The 20363-nt window shown below is 39.4% G+C and overlaps 1 protein-coding gene across 2 annotated transcripts in view; it reads right to left on the reverse strand.

Annotated features, from left to right (window-relative positions):
* Positions 1-4251: 4251 nt before the first annotated feature.
* LRIG3 (leucine rich repeats and immunoglobulin like domains 3) overlaps positions 4252-20363 on the reverse strand; it is a 48508-nt gene continuing 32396 nt past the window's right edge. Inside the window, exons 10-19 of one of the 2 annotated variants that reach the window (XM_059080732.2) lie at positions 19777-19848; positions 17566-17637; positions 16878-17041; positions 14427-14747; positions 12097-12378; positions 10432-10884; positions 9499-9657; positions 7491-7634; positions 7125-7400; positions 4252-5869 (exon numbers count right to left, since the gene is read on the reverse strand). In XM_059080732.2, the coding sequence (XP_058936715.1) occupies positions 5625-5869; positions 7125-7400; positions 7491-7634; positions 9499-9657; positions 10432-10884; positions 12097-12378; positions 14427-14747; positions 16878-17041; positions 17566-17637; positions 19777-19848 (2188 nt within the window). In that variant the 3' untranslated portion in view covers positions 4252-5624. The remainder of the gene's footprint in view (positions 5870-7124; positions 7401-7490; positions 7635-9498; positions 9658-10431; positions 10885-12096; positions 12379-14426; positions 14748-16877; positions 17042-17565; positions 17638-19776; positions 19849-20363) is intronic. The other variant, XM_067009665.1, reaches the window with a different exon arrangement.

Consider the following 20363-nt stretch of genomic DNA (forward strand, 5'->3'; position numbering starts at 1 on the left):
ACCTCATTTGTTTCCCTTTTCTTAGGTATCACACTGCCCTGTGATGCCTAATGCATAATGCCTGAAAACTACTGCTTCAGTTATAATTATGGTTCAATGAGGAAAATAAGGGGAGGTCTAGGGGCTAGTCGTTTTCAGATTTAAAAAAATAAATGTCAATAATAAAGTTTTTACGTTACAAATGTATAACTATAAATTTTAAATATTATGGAGAAAATTCTAACTTGTGATCACAAGGAGTTTTTGCACAGAGGTAATGGCTTTTCTTTTCCTACACTGCTGTTATTATTATTAGCGTAGTTTCTTAGATATCAGCATCCATGTAACATATGCGAATTAGAAGGCCACTCAAAAGAACTGTGCTGCATGGGCAACAGCACTTTTTATTTTTATTGTTTTTTTGAGTAGTGATCAGCTGTGTCATAAGAAAGGCAAATCACATCCACTAATTAATTGATCATATTAATATCTTTTATTATGACACACCTAGCCACCTGTTTACCTTTAGCAGACCTTTAATAGACTGAATGTGAGTTGATTTTCCTGATGAGTGATAGACCAAAACATCTGGTGATTTAAAAAAAAAAAATCCACTGATCTTTTAATTTCTTCCTAGAAAATGTCCTATTGACATACAAGTTAACTGTTCTTAGTATTTCTTGTACAATGACATCACAGCTGGCTCTGTAATTAACAGCTTCCCTGTGGTTTTTCTCACGATGGTTCATAGAAAGTCCTAAGGGAAGGAGTTGCTGTGCTTGGGGTAAAAGGAAAGGCTTGGTTTTGAAAAAGGAGCTGGATTCTGCCAGATACGAGAAACATCATTTCAGGGTAGTAATTCTGTCATCTGTCTGGGAGCTTTTTTGGGGAAGAATATTTGTTGTAATGGTATTACAGCTCAAGCATCTAAGACAGCACCTAGCGTAGCAGTCACTCAAAAAAATGTTGAACCAACGATAAAATATGCACAGGGACAACTGACAGTGTTGTTACCGAATTCCAACTCTGAGCTGTATATACGTCCAAATAAAGCCACAGAGGGGCATAGGGGCTGGTCACAGGTACTGTGTGTACAAATGTTGGGAGTTGGGGGGTGGGGAGGGGACATGGTTTGAAGGGTGGGCTGGGATCAATGTGTAGGTCTTATGCACTGTAACTAGGATTGAAAGTTTAGCCATCGGAGGTTTTAAACAGAAAAATGACCCATTTAGATCTATTTTAGAAACACAATTCTGGTAACAGTGAAACAGAGAGAGAGAGAGAGACAAGGGACAAGAAGACACCACAGCAAGAGACAGATAAGGGTCTGAAGTTGGTTATGGCAATGGGATAAGGGGGAAGATATAAACAGCTTTGAGAAAATTCAGGTGCAAAACAACAGGAATGGTGATGACTGATGATTAAACAAAAAAGGGAGTGCCGGATCTGGAATCGCTTTGGGACGCAGGTGGAAAAACCAGGTAATCAGTTTTCTAGGACATGCTGAGTGAGTGCATGTTAACACATCGAGGTAGTTCAGTTAGAATTAGACAAAATCGGTGCCAGTGACAGGGTCCCTACTAACCCATAGCATTTAACACATTGTATGATAAGAATTTATGAACCTGTTTCCTGTCCCACTGGTAATTGGGACAAGGATCATTTTAATCATTTCACATCACCTATGCAAAATAAATACATAAAAAGTTTGACAACTGATGGTGTGTTGTTACCGAATTCCAACTCTGAGCTGTAGATAGGTCAAAATAAAGCCATATGCGGGGGGGCTGGGAAATTAGGCGTTTAGGATTAACATATACACAACTATTATATATAAAATAGATAACCAACAAGGACCTACTGTATAGCACAGGGAACTATACTCAACATTTTGTAATAACCTATATGGGAAAAGAATCTGAAAAAGAATATATATGTGTACATAAATACATATATGTATAACCGAATCACTTTGCTGTACACCTGAAACTAACACAATATTGTAAATCAACTATACTTCAATTAAAAAAAATTTTTTTAAGAGATAGCTCTAGATGATACGTTAAAAAGTGTGGATGTATATCTATTATATGTAGTTTCACTCTGTACTATTATTTTTCTCCCACTCTGTAACGAGTGGGGGGAAAGAGCCATATGCAGAGATATCACAATAACCACCAAAACAATGACAGTACTCTCAATGTATTGCCAGACAATGAAGGCACTAGGTGTTATATTCAAACATGATTTAAGAAAATAGTTAAACTTGTTCTTTAAAGGCCAAATCAACCATTAAACCCAATAAAGACAGAAGAAAAAAATAATTGTAGAAGAAATCCAAGAATGAAATTGTAACAGTCGTGAATTGCTTTGCCTTATGCTTTAAAATGTATTCTTAAAAATTCTTTAATTAAAAAAATAATTCTAGTAAAAAGCTACAGGTGAATAGTAGATATAATTTCTGTGTTCATAGGTATCAATCATTGTATGGGAGGATATGGAATTCAGGATATAGAATTCAGATCCTTGATACTAAATAGAATACAAATGGGAAAAGAACTTGAATTTTTGCAATGTTAAGAATGTATTCGATAAACTGTATACCTTTCAATCTATAATAGACTTTTATGTATGTTTTATTTTGATTGTATGCCTCAGGTAAAATCGAACATCTTTATTAAAAGACACCCTGCCAGTATCAGATTCCTCAAAACAAAAACAAAACCAAAAACCAAATGGCCCCAAATATTGGGATAATTCAGTATAAATATTGTGGGCAAATCCTCTTCTCTTTTAAAAGAAAATACCTACTAAAGTACCTCTAAGCCATTTTTGGTCAAATCTGCAACCTCTCAAGACTGTTCAGTACTCTCTATACGTTAGTTTAAGAAATGCCCCACAGAAATGATAAGTTCCAGTAATGGGATATTTCTGGAATACTGAAGCTATTCAATTCATGAAGAAACCGTACCCCTCCTTTAATCGCTTCTTTGGCAGGACATTGTGTTATTCAATGTGTTGAAAGAATGCTGTCTTAAAAAATAGTGAGTTCTAAATTATCCCATTACACAATTCCAATCACTGCAGATTGCAAGAGCAGGAGAGACAGAGTAGGCATTTTGCAATGACATTTGGTTCTCATTCTCTTTGAAAAATGCCAGGGTAGCACATCTATTGTAATATTGGTTATAAAGTACTTCCTATCACATTAAATCAAGAGGACTAAAACTCCTCAAGTGTGTACAAATAGCAAATCATCCCTTCTTTTTTCTATCAAGTTTTAAAAATAGTAACTACCATTGACTTTATTCTGAGAAATAACTTTCGGTTTCTTTCTTTTTTTGGTTTTCTTTCTTGGTTATTTTCTAACTGAAAATAAATGGTGATGTTTCACACTCAAAATTTAATTTTTATAAAATGTTGCCTACCACGATTAAGGAATATTTATTTCCCAATATCATAAAAAACAGATAAGATTATACACAGTAACTATCCCATCATTTAGTGTCAATAGTGGAATTGAGAGAAAATATACAAAAGTTGTGTGAACATCTATTAAGACACACTGTAAAAGAACAGTCCTGTACCAGAAAGCACAGAAAAATCAAACTGAAAATTGTAAGCATTCCTTCTCATAAAGAAGCCAAGTGATTTGATATTTATCTACATTTTTAATTAAGTCTATGTTATTTTAGGATATCTTAACCTACTAGATTCATTTTGTTACTTCAATATGGAGTCTCAAAATTATATTCTTTTCCTGCAAATGTCAAAGGGAAATTAAGCTCGTGCTGTTTCTCCAGACAGCTAAGATTATATGTCATCCATAAGTTTCAGCACACAAGAAGAGTAAAAGAAAAATCATGTTAATGTAGAGTGAATCTAACTTTTGAATTTCAGGTGTTAATGATTTAAACCTTTGTGCTTAAGTCTGGAAAAATTAAATCCTTTAAAAGAAGTTCATAATCCTTGTGTAGAGACCCCTTATCGATGCCTGGATCACATCTGGCAATAATGAAGACAAATTAACACGATTTGGAAGATCTAGCAATATGATAAAGCCAAACCATACAAAATCACTTCTCTGCTCTTAGTCACTGGTGGTCCCAGGAAGGATCAACTTCCTGTCTTGGACTCTGGTGTCTAACTTAAAGGAGGAAAATCTTACTGCAATCTGGGTTCCAGGCTTCTGGCTCACAAACAACAAAGCTCTAAACTCACTAAAGAGGAAAACTTTACCCCCAACATACCCTCTGAGAAGAATCTGCTTTTCTAATACATGCTTTTAATTTAGTTCAAAGAACTGACAATGACATAAATTCACACCTTCAACAGGTTAGTAAAGTTTAATGTACTATGTTAACTTCTTCAGTGCTAATAAGGGAAAAAAAGGTTCACCGTCTGAATTATTAAACTTAATGTTTGTTTCATTCAATTACTTGAAACTATGTCACTTAATTTTGGAAATGACTATATTCTTTTTTGTATGTGTATATAGGCCAGTCATGTAATGATATTTTCACCTCAATACTGCTTAAAACAAGTATTTTAAATAATTGTATACGTTTAAGTAACAGATTTGATACTCAGTTTTTAACAAGTAGAGTTGTGGTGACCAAATTAGGAAAATATTTTAATTCTTCAAGAATGTTGCAGAATAGCTTAAGAGTACCTTTTCTGTAAGAACTGCTCATTCAGCAGAAAACCAAGCGCAGCAAAGAATTCCACCAGCATCCCATTATAACCTGGAACAGAGGATGAATACCACATCTGCTGTAGACATTTTAACTATAGAAATGTACAGTAAAGCACTCTTGTTATAATTAAAGTGATGGTGGATGTGAAACTATTTGGAAAATCACAAAGCATTAGATGACATAAAGCATTATTATAATTAAGGAAACGTGGCGTGAGCAGTGATTTCAGCAATGGTGGTTGTACTACAGTACACCGGACTACAACAACACATCTTTTCGTTTGTAGAGTTAAAAATAAATTAATGTACCTCAGATCTCTGTAGCTCCCTCTCATTTACAATGTGCTTTCACATACACTAATCTGGTTTGAGTCTATATTACAACCACCCTGGGAGGTACGAAGAACGATCATTTGCTCGTATTTTAACGTGCTGAATGTAATTTTCACCAATGTGAGACATGATAATATGAAATCATTAAGCCTAAAATGTGTTGAAAACAATATTGTTATTGTATAGATGGGGCTTGGGATCAAAATGACACATTTATTAAATGTAATGTGCAAAATGAAATGAAGTGACCTCTTCAAAAAACGTACAAGACAGTTATTGTTTAAAATGCTTTAGTACTCATTTTCAATAAAAAGGAATCTGGCATTATAAAAATACATAAAATAGTCATGGATTTACACCATTAATTTACATAAGATATTTTCTGCATAAAGCAAAGTTATAAAATAGTAAAATAGTTTTAAAAGGTATTCTTATATGAAAGTTACTCCCAGTATAAAATTTTTATAACTTTTTGTAATTTTGGTCCATCGGTATAAATAAGACATTTTATCCTTTTAAAATTCATAGCTCCACTTAAAAACATAGGATTCTCTCTCTTTTAAATAAAAGTCCACTTGAGGTAGTATGTTAGAACTCTTCCTTGGTCCCATTCTGTCTATGTGTCCAAGTCATAAGACTGAAAATTTGAAGTCCTGTAGTTTTCTAAGGTCTGTTTATAGGTACATGTGTGATTTTCTTGCTGAAAATCTGTCCTTTCTTTCCCATCTTCCTCTGACTCACAGTCCAAGTTCGGGGAAGAACGAGCTTTCAAGTGAAAGGTTCTTGGCTGACAATCTAATGACTGTCCAGAGCTTGAAAAGGCATCCAGGTGAGGTCTTCTGAGAGGCTTTCCAAATGTTCCTGAAAGAAAGAATCCCCTTGAGCACATGGGGCCTTCTGAAGCAATCAACAAAATGCGTTTCAAATGAAGGAGCATCTTTCCCCATGAATGTGAATACCCCACGGACGTTCTACAAGCCCACATTATGGGACTCAGGTGTATGGCTGTATATCTGTGCTATGGAGAAAGACCTTACAGAATGGAGCTGAGGGCATGTGTGCCCCTCTTATACACACATCCACTGAATACAAGCAGCCCTTCTTTACCACGTCTCAGGACTTATGGTAACATTCATCACTGAGCAATGAAGTTCCCCAACAGAAGTTCTCCCGAATCCTAGCTGTATTAATCGAGAGCCCCCAATTCTCCACAAAGCGCATTTGGATAGTAACGTACAAGTCAACTGTTCCTGAGTATAGCACATTTCTCTCAAAACCACCAGTATGTCTTGCCCTTTCTTCCTTAGTAGCAAATTATTATTCCATTGACTCAAATTATTGCCTCAGTCATGTAAAAGATATTATTTTCATTTTTTCAAAAAGGAATAATTATACCATGACAAAACATGAAATTTCTTAAAAGCTGGGTAAAATATTTTAAAATTCTATTAAAAAAAAGTTGTGGTTCATTTTTCCGTATTTCCATGCAGTGAAAAGATTATCTCAGTTCTTCCATCTCATCGTCCCCATGCACTAGACTAAAAAATCCACAAATGAACCTCAGCGCCAGCCAGTGTCCACCAGCACTACCGAGGGCTTTAGGGCTCTGACAGCCTCCTTCGCAGGAGGTAGTCCAGCTTGGCTGACGAGCAGCTGCTGCCAGGTAGGACGCCGTCTGCCCTTTGACTGTGAGTTCAGTTATAAGCCACCAGACATCCCAAACCACAGTCATGCTGTGCACACAACTCCACCCCAAAGGCTGTTGTAGCCCAAAACCACTTTTTCCACATGACTGACAAACTGCACTCTTAAGTCACTTCCAAAACTCTTGTCTTCTAGATGATGCCACACACAGAGTTGCCCAGAAAGTTCCTCAGGCTTAGCGCTGGATTAAATACATAATCAAGTAAAATCCCCACATCTGCCTTTGCTTTTAGAAACAAAGATACTTACTAATACAATGTCACGACAGCATCATTAAAAAGAAAAACAAACAAAAAAACAACACCAAAAACTATTTTTCACCAGTCTGGCATTCAAAGCTCACATGACTCTCCCGCATGCAACTTGGAATGTGGGTCCTGAGTCAAGGTGTCTAATAATTTAATAAACTTACCCATGAAAGACTTACTCAAAGTAACCGATGCTGGCTCTGGACTTGGACTAAAATCTGCAGAAGACTTGTTCAGACATAAGTTGTTCATTCCAGGTCCTTCGTGTTGGGCGTAAGAAGAGCTGGGTAACTTCCTCACATGGGAAGGCCATCCTGTATCACTGATACTCTGCTCGCAGGATTCTTCTGAAGGATGAGGACACGGGTAGCCCTCCTTCTTCTTTATGTAACTGGGCTCATAGTGTTCCATTAAAGCTGTTCTTGGGTCAGGACCACAACCTTTTAAATTTGGGGACAATATCAGGAGACAGAGTTAACGCTTCTGGAGGTCTCTCCAGGAAACAGAACCCAGATAAGAAAACCACATACCTGTATGATAGGCTTCAAAAGGATCTGAGCCATACACACTCCCCTTCAAATACACAGGGCCTGAGGGTCCCAAAAAGGGACAAAGGAACGGGTCTGTGGCAGCTTCCACATCGGCTTCACTGCTGTTGTCAATATGGCATGTCCCTTTAAAAACCACATCTTAGTCACTGAACCAATTTTGTTCAAGTACCATTCAACAGTTTCTCTCCACTTTTGACAGTTTCCATATTTATAGATGAAAAGTTTAGATAGACTATTATACGAAGGAAACACTGCAGAAATTTATGGTAGAGTTTTTTCAAAATTTATTGATGCCTATGGATTAGTAACTGACTGAATATGTGATATCTTACTAAAGGAGGCCTTGATTAACCATTGAACTGAGCTAACCTCGTTGCTGGCCCCACCTAGTTTCCAAGAGATACTGATCTGTGTATGGACACTGCAGCGGAAGCAGCCATGGTCGGAACCACAGGATGCCGCCAGCACTGCCTGCTTCCTCCAGAAAGTTACTGATGACCAGGATAAGGCACTGGCATTTAACCAATGACCTCTTAATGGCCAGCTCAAAGATGAGCCCGGCCAAACAAACAAAAACGTACCCATGAGTATCTGAGCTAAATGACCCAGAAATGATATGCTGGTTAGTAGCGGACACAGCAGCTGAAGGACAAGAGACATCATGAGGGTGAGAGATGCCACAATGGACCATGTGCCTGGGCAGCAAGAACTGGGCAGTCAGAGGGTGGGTGGTGGTCTCAGCGAGAAGCAAGTGTGCAGAATGTGACTCAGTAATGCTAGTGGCCCGTAGGGCTGCTCCGAGGGGGGACCAATCTCCAGGCCTGGCATCCAGGCGACATGGCACTACTGTGCTCCAGTTCTGTCCCTTTAGACTTTTGTAAGCATCTTTTCAGTAAACCCTGCTCCAGCTGAATGAGCTTGGGCCTCTGCTCTTTGCAGCCAAATGAGTCTAACAGGGACTACAACTTTTTTGCTCAAATCTTGTATCTCTATACCCTCTATCACTGCCTTGCCAAGCACTTTGCAATTATTTGTGGAATTTTTTGTCTCACCACTGACTAAACTGTGAAACTGAAAAAAAATATTCTTCCCTCCCAACTACAGAGTCCATCACAGAGCAGATATTCAATCAACGCTTGTGGGAAAAGATGGTAAGATGTTTGAGAATAATGTCACTAGCTGCTAGTTACTGAGCCCTTAATATGTGTCATTTTCCGTTATCATTGTATTTAATGTTCACAACAACTTAATAGGGAAGGATTATAGCTGCCCATGGTTACGCAGGGAGTGTCAGAAGTGGGTCTTGAACCAAGCTGATGCCCTTGTATTATGCTGCCTCCTTATTATTCTTTAAACAATACAGTTCTTTTTTTTTTTTTTTTTTTTTTTTTTTTGCGGTATGCGAGCCTCTCACTGCTGTGGCCTCTCCCGTTGCGGAGCACAGGCTCTGGACGCGCAGGCCTAGCGGCCATGGCTCACGGGCTTAGTTGCTCCGCGGCATGTGGGATCTTCCCGGACCAGGGCACGAATCCGTGTCCCCTGCATCGGCAGGCGGATTCTCAACCACTGCGCCACCAGGGAAGCCCAACAATACAGTTCTTAAAGTGAGAGTCGGTATTAGATGTCTCTCACAGAATGATTTTAAATCCTTTGACTTTTTAAGACCACACATGAAAACAGTTAATGTCATTTAAGTAAGAAGAACATTCAGGGCCAAAGAACATTTACAACGTAAAGGAAGTATTACATCACCTGGAGGAATTAAATTTTATTTAACCTACTTGTCTTCTGTTATTGCTAGAAACAAAGATTGTTCTAGTATTTAAGAGAAGGGCATAACTATTTAATTTCAGCTTTGCTAGTGATTTTGGGCTAGGGCCCTCCATACATGGGGGTATCAATTTCTTGTGAAAATTAATATTATATTTTAACTTTCCATTGGGTTATTTCAAAACAACTACAGCCCACGTTCATTTTAAGCACGTACCATTACTGCCGTGTTGTGGTAAGAAAAATCCGCCTCCTGAAGAAGTGACGAACTGGTGGTGGCTTCCACTTTCTGAGGAGACGTACCCATCCTGTCTGTCAGCTAATGTTCCCTGAGATGACAAATAACTCGGGGTGTCAGCTGGCAAGTTGGTCTCATCTGGAATCAAACAACAGCATTCCATTAACCAAGAATGATCGTAAACGCCACACGGGCTTCCCTGATGAACGGTACGTTCTGTCTGGTTTTCGGGTCAAATCAAATCAATCGACTCTTACAAAACCACCTTGATGTAAGGCAAACCAGGGCTCTGCTGCTCTGGGGTGCCTGAGCTGACTTTCTACTTTATGGCCTGTGGGATATTCCTCCCAAATTTCAAAAACAACAAATGCTGACAAAGGTAATTTTCATGAGAGCGTATCTAAGGTTTTGAATTAAGCTTGATTTCTTAAATTTACTTCTTATTATTCACTGATGTAGGAGTTTTGCACATATAAGTCAAAGCCCCTCTCCCACCAATAACTAGAATCTTCCCTAGATGCCTGTACACACACACATGCACACACGCTCACACATGACAAAACGAAAAACGACGGCAGAGTGTAAGCCTCATGACTGAAGGGGGCTGTTCCTGGTCCTCCATCACCAGCTTGTGACAGGGTCAGACTGGTTTACGCTGTGATTTGGATCCTCTCTCATAGCCAACAGGATATTCTGATGAGGTTTTGACAGAAAGCACTCATCTTTAACCATCAGCTTTAGTCTGGGCCAGGGTGTTATTTTTAGCTAACCGTAGTTCTGCAGCTTGAAACAAATGAGTCACCCTTGTGACACGGCCTGAGACTGTGAGACACACACTCAGAAGGAAATCACGGCGGGACCATGAGCACACACACGACTCCTGCACCCTGTGCCAGGCTTCTGTTGACACACCTGTGTTGGTGATGCTGCAATCTTCGTTCCTCCGCCGTGTGTGGTATATGATGACCACCCACACGAGCGACGTGCCCACCACACAGCAAACCACCGCGATGATCACGATGCCCACGGTGGCCCATCCATCGTCGTCCAGTGATGAGGCGGTCATCTGGGGAGAATCGCAGGTGGGGGTGGGAATCACGCTGAGGCGCACGTGGCCTCTCTCGGTGCCCAGGGTATTAGACATTTCACACGTGTACTTCCCAGCGTCCCTGACATCAGAGTCCACAATGATTAGCAGCTGGTTGCCTGCTGCAAAAAAGTGCCTTTCAGTGACCACCAAAGGGCTGTCATCCTTGGTCCAGTTCAATCTGGGAGGAGGGCTCCCTCCCGCGATGCACTGAAGGACGGCCGTTTCCCCCTTGGTCACAGTTCGATCTAACAGGGGCCGCAAAAATGATGGCGTCTCTGAAATGACAAGTTATGTTTTTAAGCTCCGACATGAAATTAGGGTTCGCAGGGCATAAGACCTTGTGCTTATTATTTATTCAAATGGGAGCTGAAAACTGTATTCTCCCACAACCTCACGCCCATGCTTCTTTAAGACCCTAAACATGTATACAGCATCTGGGATTTCATTTCATCATTTGGCTGTCATTTACTTATAACATCAGTTAAGGATAATATTTACTATTCCTTTCTCTCAAGTCTGTCTCACTCTTGGCAAGGCTGGGGAATGGTGGAAGTGGGGCAAAGCAAAACATTTTAGACATTTTTTAGAATTAGAAAATGTATAAAAATAATTTCAAGCACAACTGTGTATTGATGGATGAAAAAAATCAGAATGTTTACATTTTTTTTTTTTTTTTTTTTTTTCAGTACGCGGGCCTCTCACTGTTGTGGCCTCTCCCATTGCGGAGCACAGGCTCCGGACGCTCAGGCTCAGCGGCCATGGCTCACGGGCCCAGCCGCTCCGCGGCATGTGGGATCTTCCCGGACCGGGGCACGAACCCGTGTCCCCTGCATCGGCAGGCGGATTCTCAACCACTGCGCCACCAGGGAAGCCCAGAATGTTTACATTTTTAAAGGGAACCTTCCTAGTACTAGATATCCCAGACTATATTAAAATTCTGAAAATAATTTACTTTTATTATTTGGTGTTCATAGGTTACTCTGATTTACTCTTTCAAAGATACACAAATGATTAACATGCTCACATTTTTAAAAAGCATCTGTTTAGGTAAATGATAAAAGATGAACTCAGATTTCCACAGTGGTTATGGGAGGCTGAGAAAAAAGTTAGGGCCCTTTCAATTTGTTTATACACTTATTTTCTTATATTCTTTATATTGTTAAGAGTTTTAGTAGAGATTGCATGATGGAAAGAGCAGAGAAGGGTGACTCCTGCAAAACGGAAAGCATCAAAGCATTTACTTTTCCCCCTCCTCACATGGGAGGGAGCAAATTCATTTCACTGGCCACAGGCCTGAAGATGTAATACACTCACGACTTCAAAGCTTCTGAGAAGCCATTGTCCCCTCCAGGAAAGGGCAGTATCCTATGGATCATCTCTCACCCTCTCAACTTCGGACACAACTTCTCACAGCTTCTTAGGGCCTTTGGGTGAGCTGGTATATTTAAGACTAACATGTATCACAAAATCTGAAAATATCCACTTACCAAGGACAGTCAGAGTTGCATTTGCAGAAATGCTTCCTGCACTGTTTTGAGCTGTGCAGCTATACACCCCGATGTCCTCTATCTTCACGTCCACAATAAAGAACACGTCATCCTCGGGCATCACATGCATGCGTCTCTCCCTCGCAGCCGGGAAGTCTGTGCCCCCATCCTTTTGCCAGGCTATCTGTGGGGCCGGGTGTCCCAGGGCAGCGCACTCCAAGCGTGCCATGGCCCCGGCGCGGATGGTGAGGTCCATGGGGGTCTTGGTGAACGAAGGAAGCACTGAAATCAGAGACACAACATGGGCAATTAGCATTCTGGAGTTCGAGAGGTTCATTTTCATTCCCTTTTTTTTTTTTTTTTTTGATACTTATCAATGTCCCTGACATAGTAAGGCAGGGGTTATTTCCAACTGCAAGATGAGATGGAGTGATTAAGGTACTCCCTCAAGGTTACACAGGTACAGAAATGATGGATTCAGGATGAAACAGGTCACCTGAGCTTCAGACTGATGGTTTTTCTGCTATTTTTCAGTCGCTTTTTAGTTTCCTCAATTATCTGTGAGACCTTAGGCAAATCAGTTTATCTCTGTTACCCTGACCACTCCATCTTTTTTTTTTTTTTAAGTCCCTCCTGGCTCTAACATTCTATGACTTCAGACATGTTTTTTGTTCTATGTGTCAGGCCTCAGCAACCATTTACTGAATGAATGCATTAATGAATCATATTTTCTACCATGAAAGATAAACAATTAAATGATAAACTGTAAAACTGTCTACCTGCCACACAAAGCACAGGATGAGATACTTTTATGAACAGCAGCTAACACTTATTGCATTTACTGAGCACTTACTCTTTTCCAGGCATTCTGCTAAGTTCTTTACACAAATTATTTTATTTAACAATTATCATACCTCTATAAGGTAGGTACTATTACTCCTAACTGAAAGATGTGGAAAAGGAGGCACAGAGAGGTTAGGTAACTTGCTGAGAGTTCCACAGCTGTAAGCAGGAGTGGCAGGGTTCAAACCTAGATCTCTGAGCTAAGGGTGGTGTGCTTTCTGTTGGTGGGAATGTAAATGGGTGCAGCCACTATGGAAAACAGTATGGAGGTTTCCTAAAAAATTAAAAATAGAGCTACCATATGACCCAGCAATTCCACTCCTGGGCATATATCTGGAAAAGATGAAAACTCTAATTCAAAAAGATATATGCACCCCAAAGTTCATAGCAGCACTATTTACAATAGCCAAGACATGGAAGCAACCTAAGTGCCCATCAACAGACAACTGGTTTAACAAGATGTGGTACATATATACAATGGAATATTTACTCTGCCATAGAAAAGAATGAAATATTACCATTTGCAGCAACATGGGTGGACCTAGAGAATATCATACTAAGTGAAGTCAGACAGAGAAAGACAAATATTATCACTTATATCTGGAATCTAAAAAATAAACTAATATATATATAAAAAAACAAACAGGGCTTCCCTGGTGGCGCAGTGGTTGAGAATCCGCCTGCCGATGCAGGAGACACGGGTTCGTGCCCTGGTCCGGGAAGATCCCACATGCCGCGGAGCAACTAAGCCCGTGAGCCATGGCCGCTAGGCCTGTGCGTCCGGAGCCTGTGCTCCGCAACGGGAGAGGCCACAACAGTGAGAGGCCCGCATAACGCAAAAAAAAAAAAAAAAAAAAAAAAAAAAAAAAAAAAAGAAAAAAAAAAGAAAAAAAAAAAGAAAAAACAAACAGACTCACGGACACAGAAAACAAACTTATGGTTATCAAAGGGGAAAGGGAGAGGGGGAGAGATAAACTAGGAGTATGGGATTAACAGATACAAACTACTTTACATAAAATAGATAAGCACAAGAATTTACTGTATAACACAGGGAACTATATTCAATACCTTGTAATAACCCATAATGGAAAATTATCTGAAAAAAATACATATAACTGAATCACTTTGCTGTACACCTGAAACTAACACAGCATTGTAAGTCAACTATACTTCATTTAAAAAAAAAAAAAGGGTGATATCCTTTAACTCTATACTTCATGGCCTCCCGTATCAGACCAGTACATTGTGAACTCTCACAGAGCAAAAAGTGTCTGGTTCATCTTGGTTACCCACAATGCTAAATATGGGGTCTTCAACACAAAAACTGCTGCTTAACCAAGACTATTAATCTTGTGGAGTGGGAAGGGTTAGGTGGAGAACTATAAGAGCAGAGGATAGGGTTAGCAGTAAGAAAAAGAGAGGAAACCAGGTACTTTCTGTTTCTAAAACATATCTTTAAACGCAAAAGGAAAAGTCAGATCACATACTATTTACTGTGAGCTTGGCTTTGACAGAGTAGGATGAACCAAAGTGATTAGAGATGACACACTGATATTTCCCTTCACTGGTAAATTCCACACTGCGGAGCCGAAGAATGGTGGTGTACTCCATCACCTCCCCACCTCGAGCCCGGAGGTGTGCATAATTTTCCATTTCAGCATCATGCAGTAGTTCATTGTCTTTTTTCCAAGCAAAAGTCATTGGGGAATCACTGCTGCTGGCAGCTGAGCAGATAAAACTCAAATTGGAACCTTTTATTGCCGACTGTGTTTCTGGCTGAACTGTGATCTGGGGTTTAGGAAAATCATCTGTTCAAAATGGAGAAAAGGAAACAAAACAGTTTTAAGCTTGAGTCCAAATGCTATTCAGATCTGAACACCAAGAAACTCAAAACAAACAGGTGGCTTAGGTTTTTACCTTCTGTGTATGTTTCATAGATGGACCAGCAGTCCCAGTGTTGAAAATAACAGACTGGGAGAGAGTTTATAAAGTAATTCATTCATTTCAACTAGCGACTGAGCCCTATTTATCCATCATTAACTGGGAGGAGACTGATATTTTGGAATACAGTTTATTGCAGACCTCTTGTGCTTTTTTTTTAACATAAATACAAGAAGAAATCAGTTAAGATACTTCCAGGCTCATGGATCATCTTTAAATGCTACTATTAGGAACTGCATTTTTTCCCCATGTTCTTCAAAAATAAGCAGAAAAATTAAGAAATCAAACATCAGTAATGATAATCAATACCACTAATGACAGCACAAATTAACACCCCACTTACCAAAAATAGAACTCATTAAAAAGACCAGTCATTTTTAGGTAGAGCAGGAAAAAACAATCCTGTAGTGAAAGGAAAAGCATTTCTCAAGCTCCCTGTGAGCCCCCCGCTCCAGCCTGAGGTTTAGAGTGGACAGTCCATCAGGTCGCCGTGCCACACTGTCAGAGCTACATTATAATTACAGCTAAGCAACTCTTTCATTCCAAACAGTTATTTTTAGTTCTCTGTTACTTTTTGGAAAAGTTACCTTTTTGAACTTCAGTTTCTCAGAGATGGTCTAAACCCAGAAGGAAGCATCTTAAAGCAACCAAAATGTATTATTTGGGTGCTCTGAAAAAAATAACGTGTGTGTTTGTGTGTGTATGTGTGTTTATGACTGGGGTATGGGGGACCCTCTGACAACTGCAATGCAGGTAATTGCCAATGCCACGCCTGCATGCTGTAATTAAGATAGCTTCTTCTGTGTGACTATTCTAAAATTCTCATCTGGTAAAAAAATCTATGGGTACTATATAGATATGAGAGAGAGAGAGAGAGAGAGAGAGAGAGAGAGAGAGAGAGAGAGAGAGAGAGAGAGAGAGTGTGTGTGTGTGACTCAAAGTAATAGAGACTTCATATCTCGAAGACTACAGAACTGAGAAATCGAGACCATGGAAAAGGAATAGCTCAGGCCCTTACAGATGAATGCCAAATGCTTATTTAGATCCAAAAGCTACATCAGATGTTTTATTTCCAGAAACTGTTGGCACCACTTAATGCTGCAACCTAAAAAAAATATGGTTTTCTTGTACTTAGCTAAACCATCATAGGCAAAGCAGTTTTAAATAAAATTTTAAAGGCCAATGTAGAATTAGGTTCTGCAATATCTTAACACACATACTAAAACTCAAACAAATTTTTATTTCATGTTCTGTACACACATTTAGTTTTACAAAGGTCTCCATGGCAGCAAGGAGTAAACAGCAGTGTAGTGCAGCAGATGGGAGAAGGCACCAGAGAGATGAAAACTTGGGTTTTTGATCCAGATCTGCTAACTAGCTATTTGAAGTTGGGTAAGCAAATTTCTAACGTGGAGATGCTTAGATGCTAAAACAATGGACCTTAAATTTATTTACAATAAACTCAAACTTTCTGTTACTTGTAATGTTTTACCCTCTAATAGTAAAATTTTTAGCAGACTATAAATCACTAGCTAATAATTTTCTCTTTCTATTCATCATAAACAGCATCTGCACAGGATTTAAGTCAGTCTCTTCACTGAGCTCACAAAAGCCTCTCAACAAGCCCCGGAACTGGGGAGAGCAGACAGCAGCATTCCCATTTCATACATGCGAAGACTGAGATTTAGGGAATCACAGTTAAGCAGAAGGGCTGTGACTATCCTTCAGTTCTCCCAAGATCCAACATCATTCTCTTTCTACCAAACCACTCTGATGCCAATTTTATAAATTATAGAAAAAATTATAGAAAAAAATTTTCTTTCCATCAGTAAAACTGTGATCATCAGCAAGCTACAGATCCATTCTCATCTACCTCAGCAGAAATAAGAGCTTTATTAAGGGAACATAAATTTATTGAAGTCCATCATTTGGACAAATGGGAGGAAAAAAAAAAAAGAAGAATGAATAAAAAAGTCAAAGGCCATAGTTCCACTCACCACACACAAAGCCATCTGGGCTGACAGCAAAAATACTTCTTCCCTTCAGCAACTGAGGATGAGCGCAACTGGCATTTACAAAGCTCTGAAAGTTGTTTTCCTCCACCCACTGTGGGAGCCATTTTAGCTGGCAATCGCACAAAAGGCTTGATGTATTTAAGTGCCTGAGGAGAGTAATTACATTCCATTTGTTTTGTACAAAATGCAGATTTCTACAAGTATAAACTAAACTCAAGTAAATATTAACAAAGCAATGAATGGGGGAACCAAATACACACATCCCATGGACTAAGTATTCTATAGTCCATCTTAAAATGCAAGACATGGAACTAGCACTGTTTTTTTTTGTTGTTGTCGTCGGTGGTGTTCTTACTGACCAGCAGAGACAGAAGTGCTGATATACCGCAAATACCTTACGACTGAAAATTGGTCACTATGATGAGGCACTGTACTGTACTGGGTCCCATAAATTTCAACCGCCCATTTGTAACAGAAAGAAAAAGAAACTCCTCTTTTCAACAAAGGGAACAAAAAACCAACTCCTCTTGCCTTCTGGTAACAAAAGTTAAGTGATGTGATGAATGTGCCAGACACTTTCTATAGATACATAATCCAGGATGATCCACCCCACGTCAGTTTCCCCCTCGATGCTTTACGTGAAACTCTTGGAAGGAAAAGAAAAGCTTACAGTTGCTGAAGTTTCTTCATCTGTGAGAATGCATTGCCTTGTAATGACATGATTGCGTTGTCACTCAGGTCTCTGAAAAAGCAACCAAATTAAATACATTCGAGGGAATTATGGTCACTATGTGCCTTCAGGCAAAGGGTGGGCCCACGCTGCCCACGCCATTCACCACAAAAATACTCTCTGTGCTGAGATGCACAAATGGGGGTGACTAGAAGAACTCATTAGGAAGCTTGGATTCAAGAACAAGGATATCTGCATCAGAGGCAGGTTCTGTTACAGTGAGAGAGATTTCATATCACCACATACAGGTTTTTTGACTCTTAAGGGCCTAAGCTGTTCTGTCATGTTATTTTATTACACTTCTTATTATTCAAATTAGTAACCATGAGTAACTTTTAAATGCATAAATAAAATTCCTCACAATTATGCTTTTAAAAAACCATCATGTACAGAATACCTTCTATGATACGCAACCATGTTAAGTGATTTACGTTTACACATTATTACATTTAATCCTCACGTCAACCCAAAAGCAGATGGTATAACTACCTTGGCTTGGCATGAAAGGGGCAGGTAAGATTTGAACTCAATTATTGTCAATTTCCAAACCTATGCTCTCAGTCACTAGCCTATTCTGTCACACACAACTCACTCATGGGGAGACAGGTAGGTGTTCAGACAAGAGGTTCCCATTAAAATAAACAAACCAACAAACACTTCAGGCAGGACATTTATAAAATGAGATAATATTCTGGGCTGGCTTTATTTTTAACTGGTGCTTATGAGTGCTCTGGATTAAAGTCCTCTCCACAGTGATTACTACTGTTTTCCTTTAAAAGGGTCGGAGTGGAGAAAAGGGATTTTGAATGAGACAAGTGGCAACAGAAGACAGAATCGAGGTCCCAAACGTGGGCAGAGAAAGAGGCTGAGAGAGTCATGAAGGTTTACGAAACTGAAGCAGAGGCTAATGTTCCATGGATCCACGAATTCCACTTTCCCAGAAATGGAATGGGTCAGATGACAAACCCTTGTGGCTAGTTTCCCTTTGAAAATAATTTGTTTCAGTAAGCCCAGCAATACTGGCCTGCCTTTCCCGATGATGCTTTGCAGAGTTATCCCCTACAACCTGCCCTGCTACACTGTTGGCGTGGCTGGCGATCCAGAGCTCCCTGCAACCAACAGGTCCTTGCGAAGACGGCAAGATGGTGGTGCACAGATTAACAGCTAAACACACAGCACCAATGACGGTAACAAGCAAATGTGTATTTTACATATAACTTCTTTTGGCCAGGTTAACAGATAATACAACTTTTGGCTATAAGCATTCCTTAATAGTCAGGGTGGACACACTTTATGCTGCTTCAGACTCCCACTGAACACATATATGTGCACCCATGGTTATCAGAAGCTGGTTGGCTCTGTGCTCCTGGTGCCTGAAAATATTCGAGTGCCTAAGTGTCATTTCAGAAATGTGTGCCAGGAGTTACTGGGGGCAGAAGATGTGAAGGCAAGAGCTGCTATGATAGCAGGGGCTGCCCTGGTTTGAGCACTGCTTCTGCCAGCTGCTAACTTACAGGTTAGTTGCAAAAGAGAGCGGGAAAAAGAATAAAGGAGGAAAAACAGGTTGTATGCTTTATAATTAAACAACAATTAAAAAAATTCTCAAAGTAGTGTTAAAACTCTGCTGTCACTCTCCAGGACTGGAGGGATCGTCTTTTTTGAGCGTTAAGATGTGTGTTGCCTTCTTAACTGTCCGATGGAATCAATGAACCCTCAGAGCCACTAAATCTTAACTTAAAAATTAAGATAATAATAGCTATTAAATAGTTTCCTCGTGAGGATTAAATGAGAAAATATAAATAAATACCTAGCAAAATGCCTGATGTGCAGTGGGTGCGTGATAAATGGTAGTTTTTTAAAAAATTAAATATACCACTGCTTGAGAGAAATAACTAAGAGAAAACCCCAAAGTGATGTATAGCAATGCCCTTAAAGGCAAAAGAAATATGCACCTGTACACTTATACTTTCATACAGATATACAGACAGATAAGTAGGTAGGTAGGTAGACAAAGGACGGATAGATGTGCATATTTTATTGTACTGAGAGGATACCAACAAAATTATGTACTAGTTTGTGTTATCTTTCATGACATATAAGTAGATAACCATTTCAGACTGCCTTTAGGGTAACTAAATTCCTGCTACTCACAGATGTTCTAATGCATCCAAACCAGTGAAGGCTTTTTTGGTAATGGATCGAATCCGGTTTCCCTGGAGTATTCTTAAAAAAAAAAAAATTATAATGGAACAGTTAGTAAAAGGCATTTTGGAGTACAACTCTCCTGAAAACAACTGCTTTTTAAATCATTTGTGAATATTCTATTTTCTTCAATTAAACAAGATATCCTTTAAAAAAATGTATCCGTGCCATCTATTTCAGTAATATGGTTCAGCATGGTTGCAAAACATTCGACAGAGAACCCAGCAAAAATAGGTATTCGAGAAGTTACTTTGATGGCTAACTCAAAGCAGTGATTTTTCAAAGAGGTAGAAACTTTATTCCAAGTAAAATGTCTCAGAACACTAATAAATAAAGCAGGAAATACTGGAGACTTTGTCCTTACCCACCCACCCCATGGATACCTTCATCACCCACAGAAGTTTAGGACTAAATGGAAGTCAATTTGAAGATCGCTTGCTTAAAACACAGAAGTTAGCCATCTTCAAGGCCATTTTGTGGCTAAATAGAAACATGTTTTTATCCTGTATTGCTTGGAACCCACTGCAGTGTTATCA

This window comes from Kogia breviceps, chromosome 12, assembly GCF_026419965.1.
Source record: "Kogia breviceps isolate mKogBre1 chromosome 12, mKogBre1 haplotype 1, whole genome shotgun sequence".
Classification (NCBI taxonomy): Eukaryota; Metazoa; Chordata; class Mammalia; order Artiodactyla; family Physeteridae; genus Kogia; species Kogia breviceps.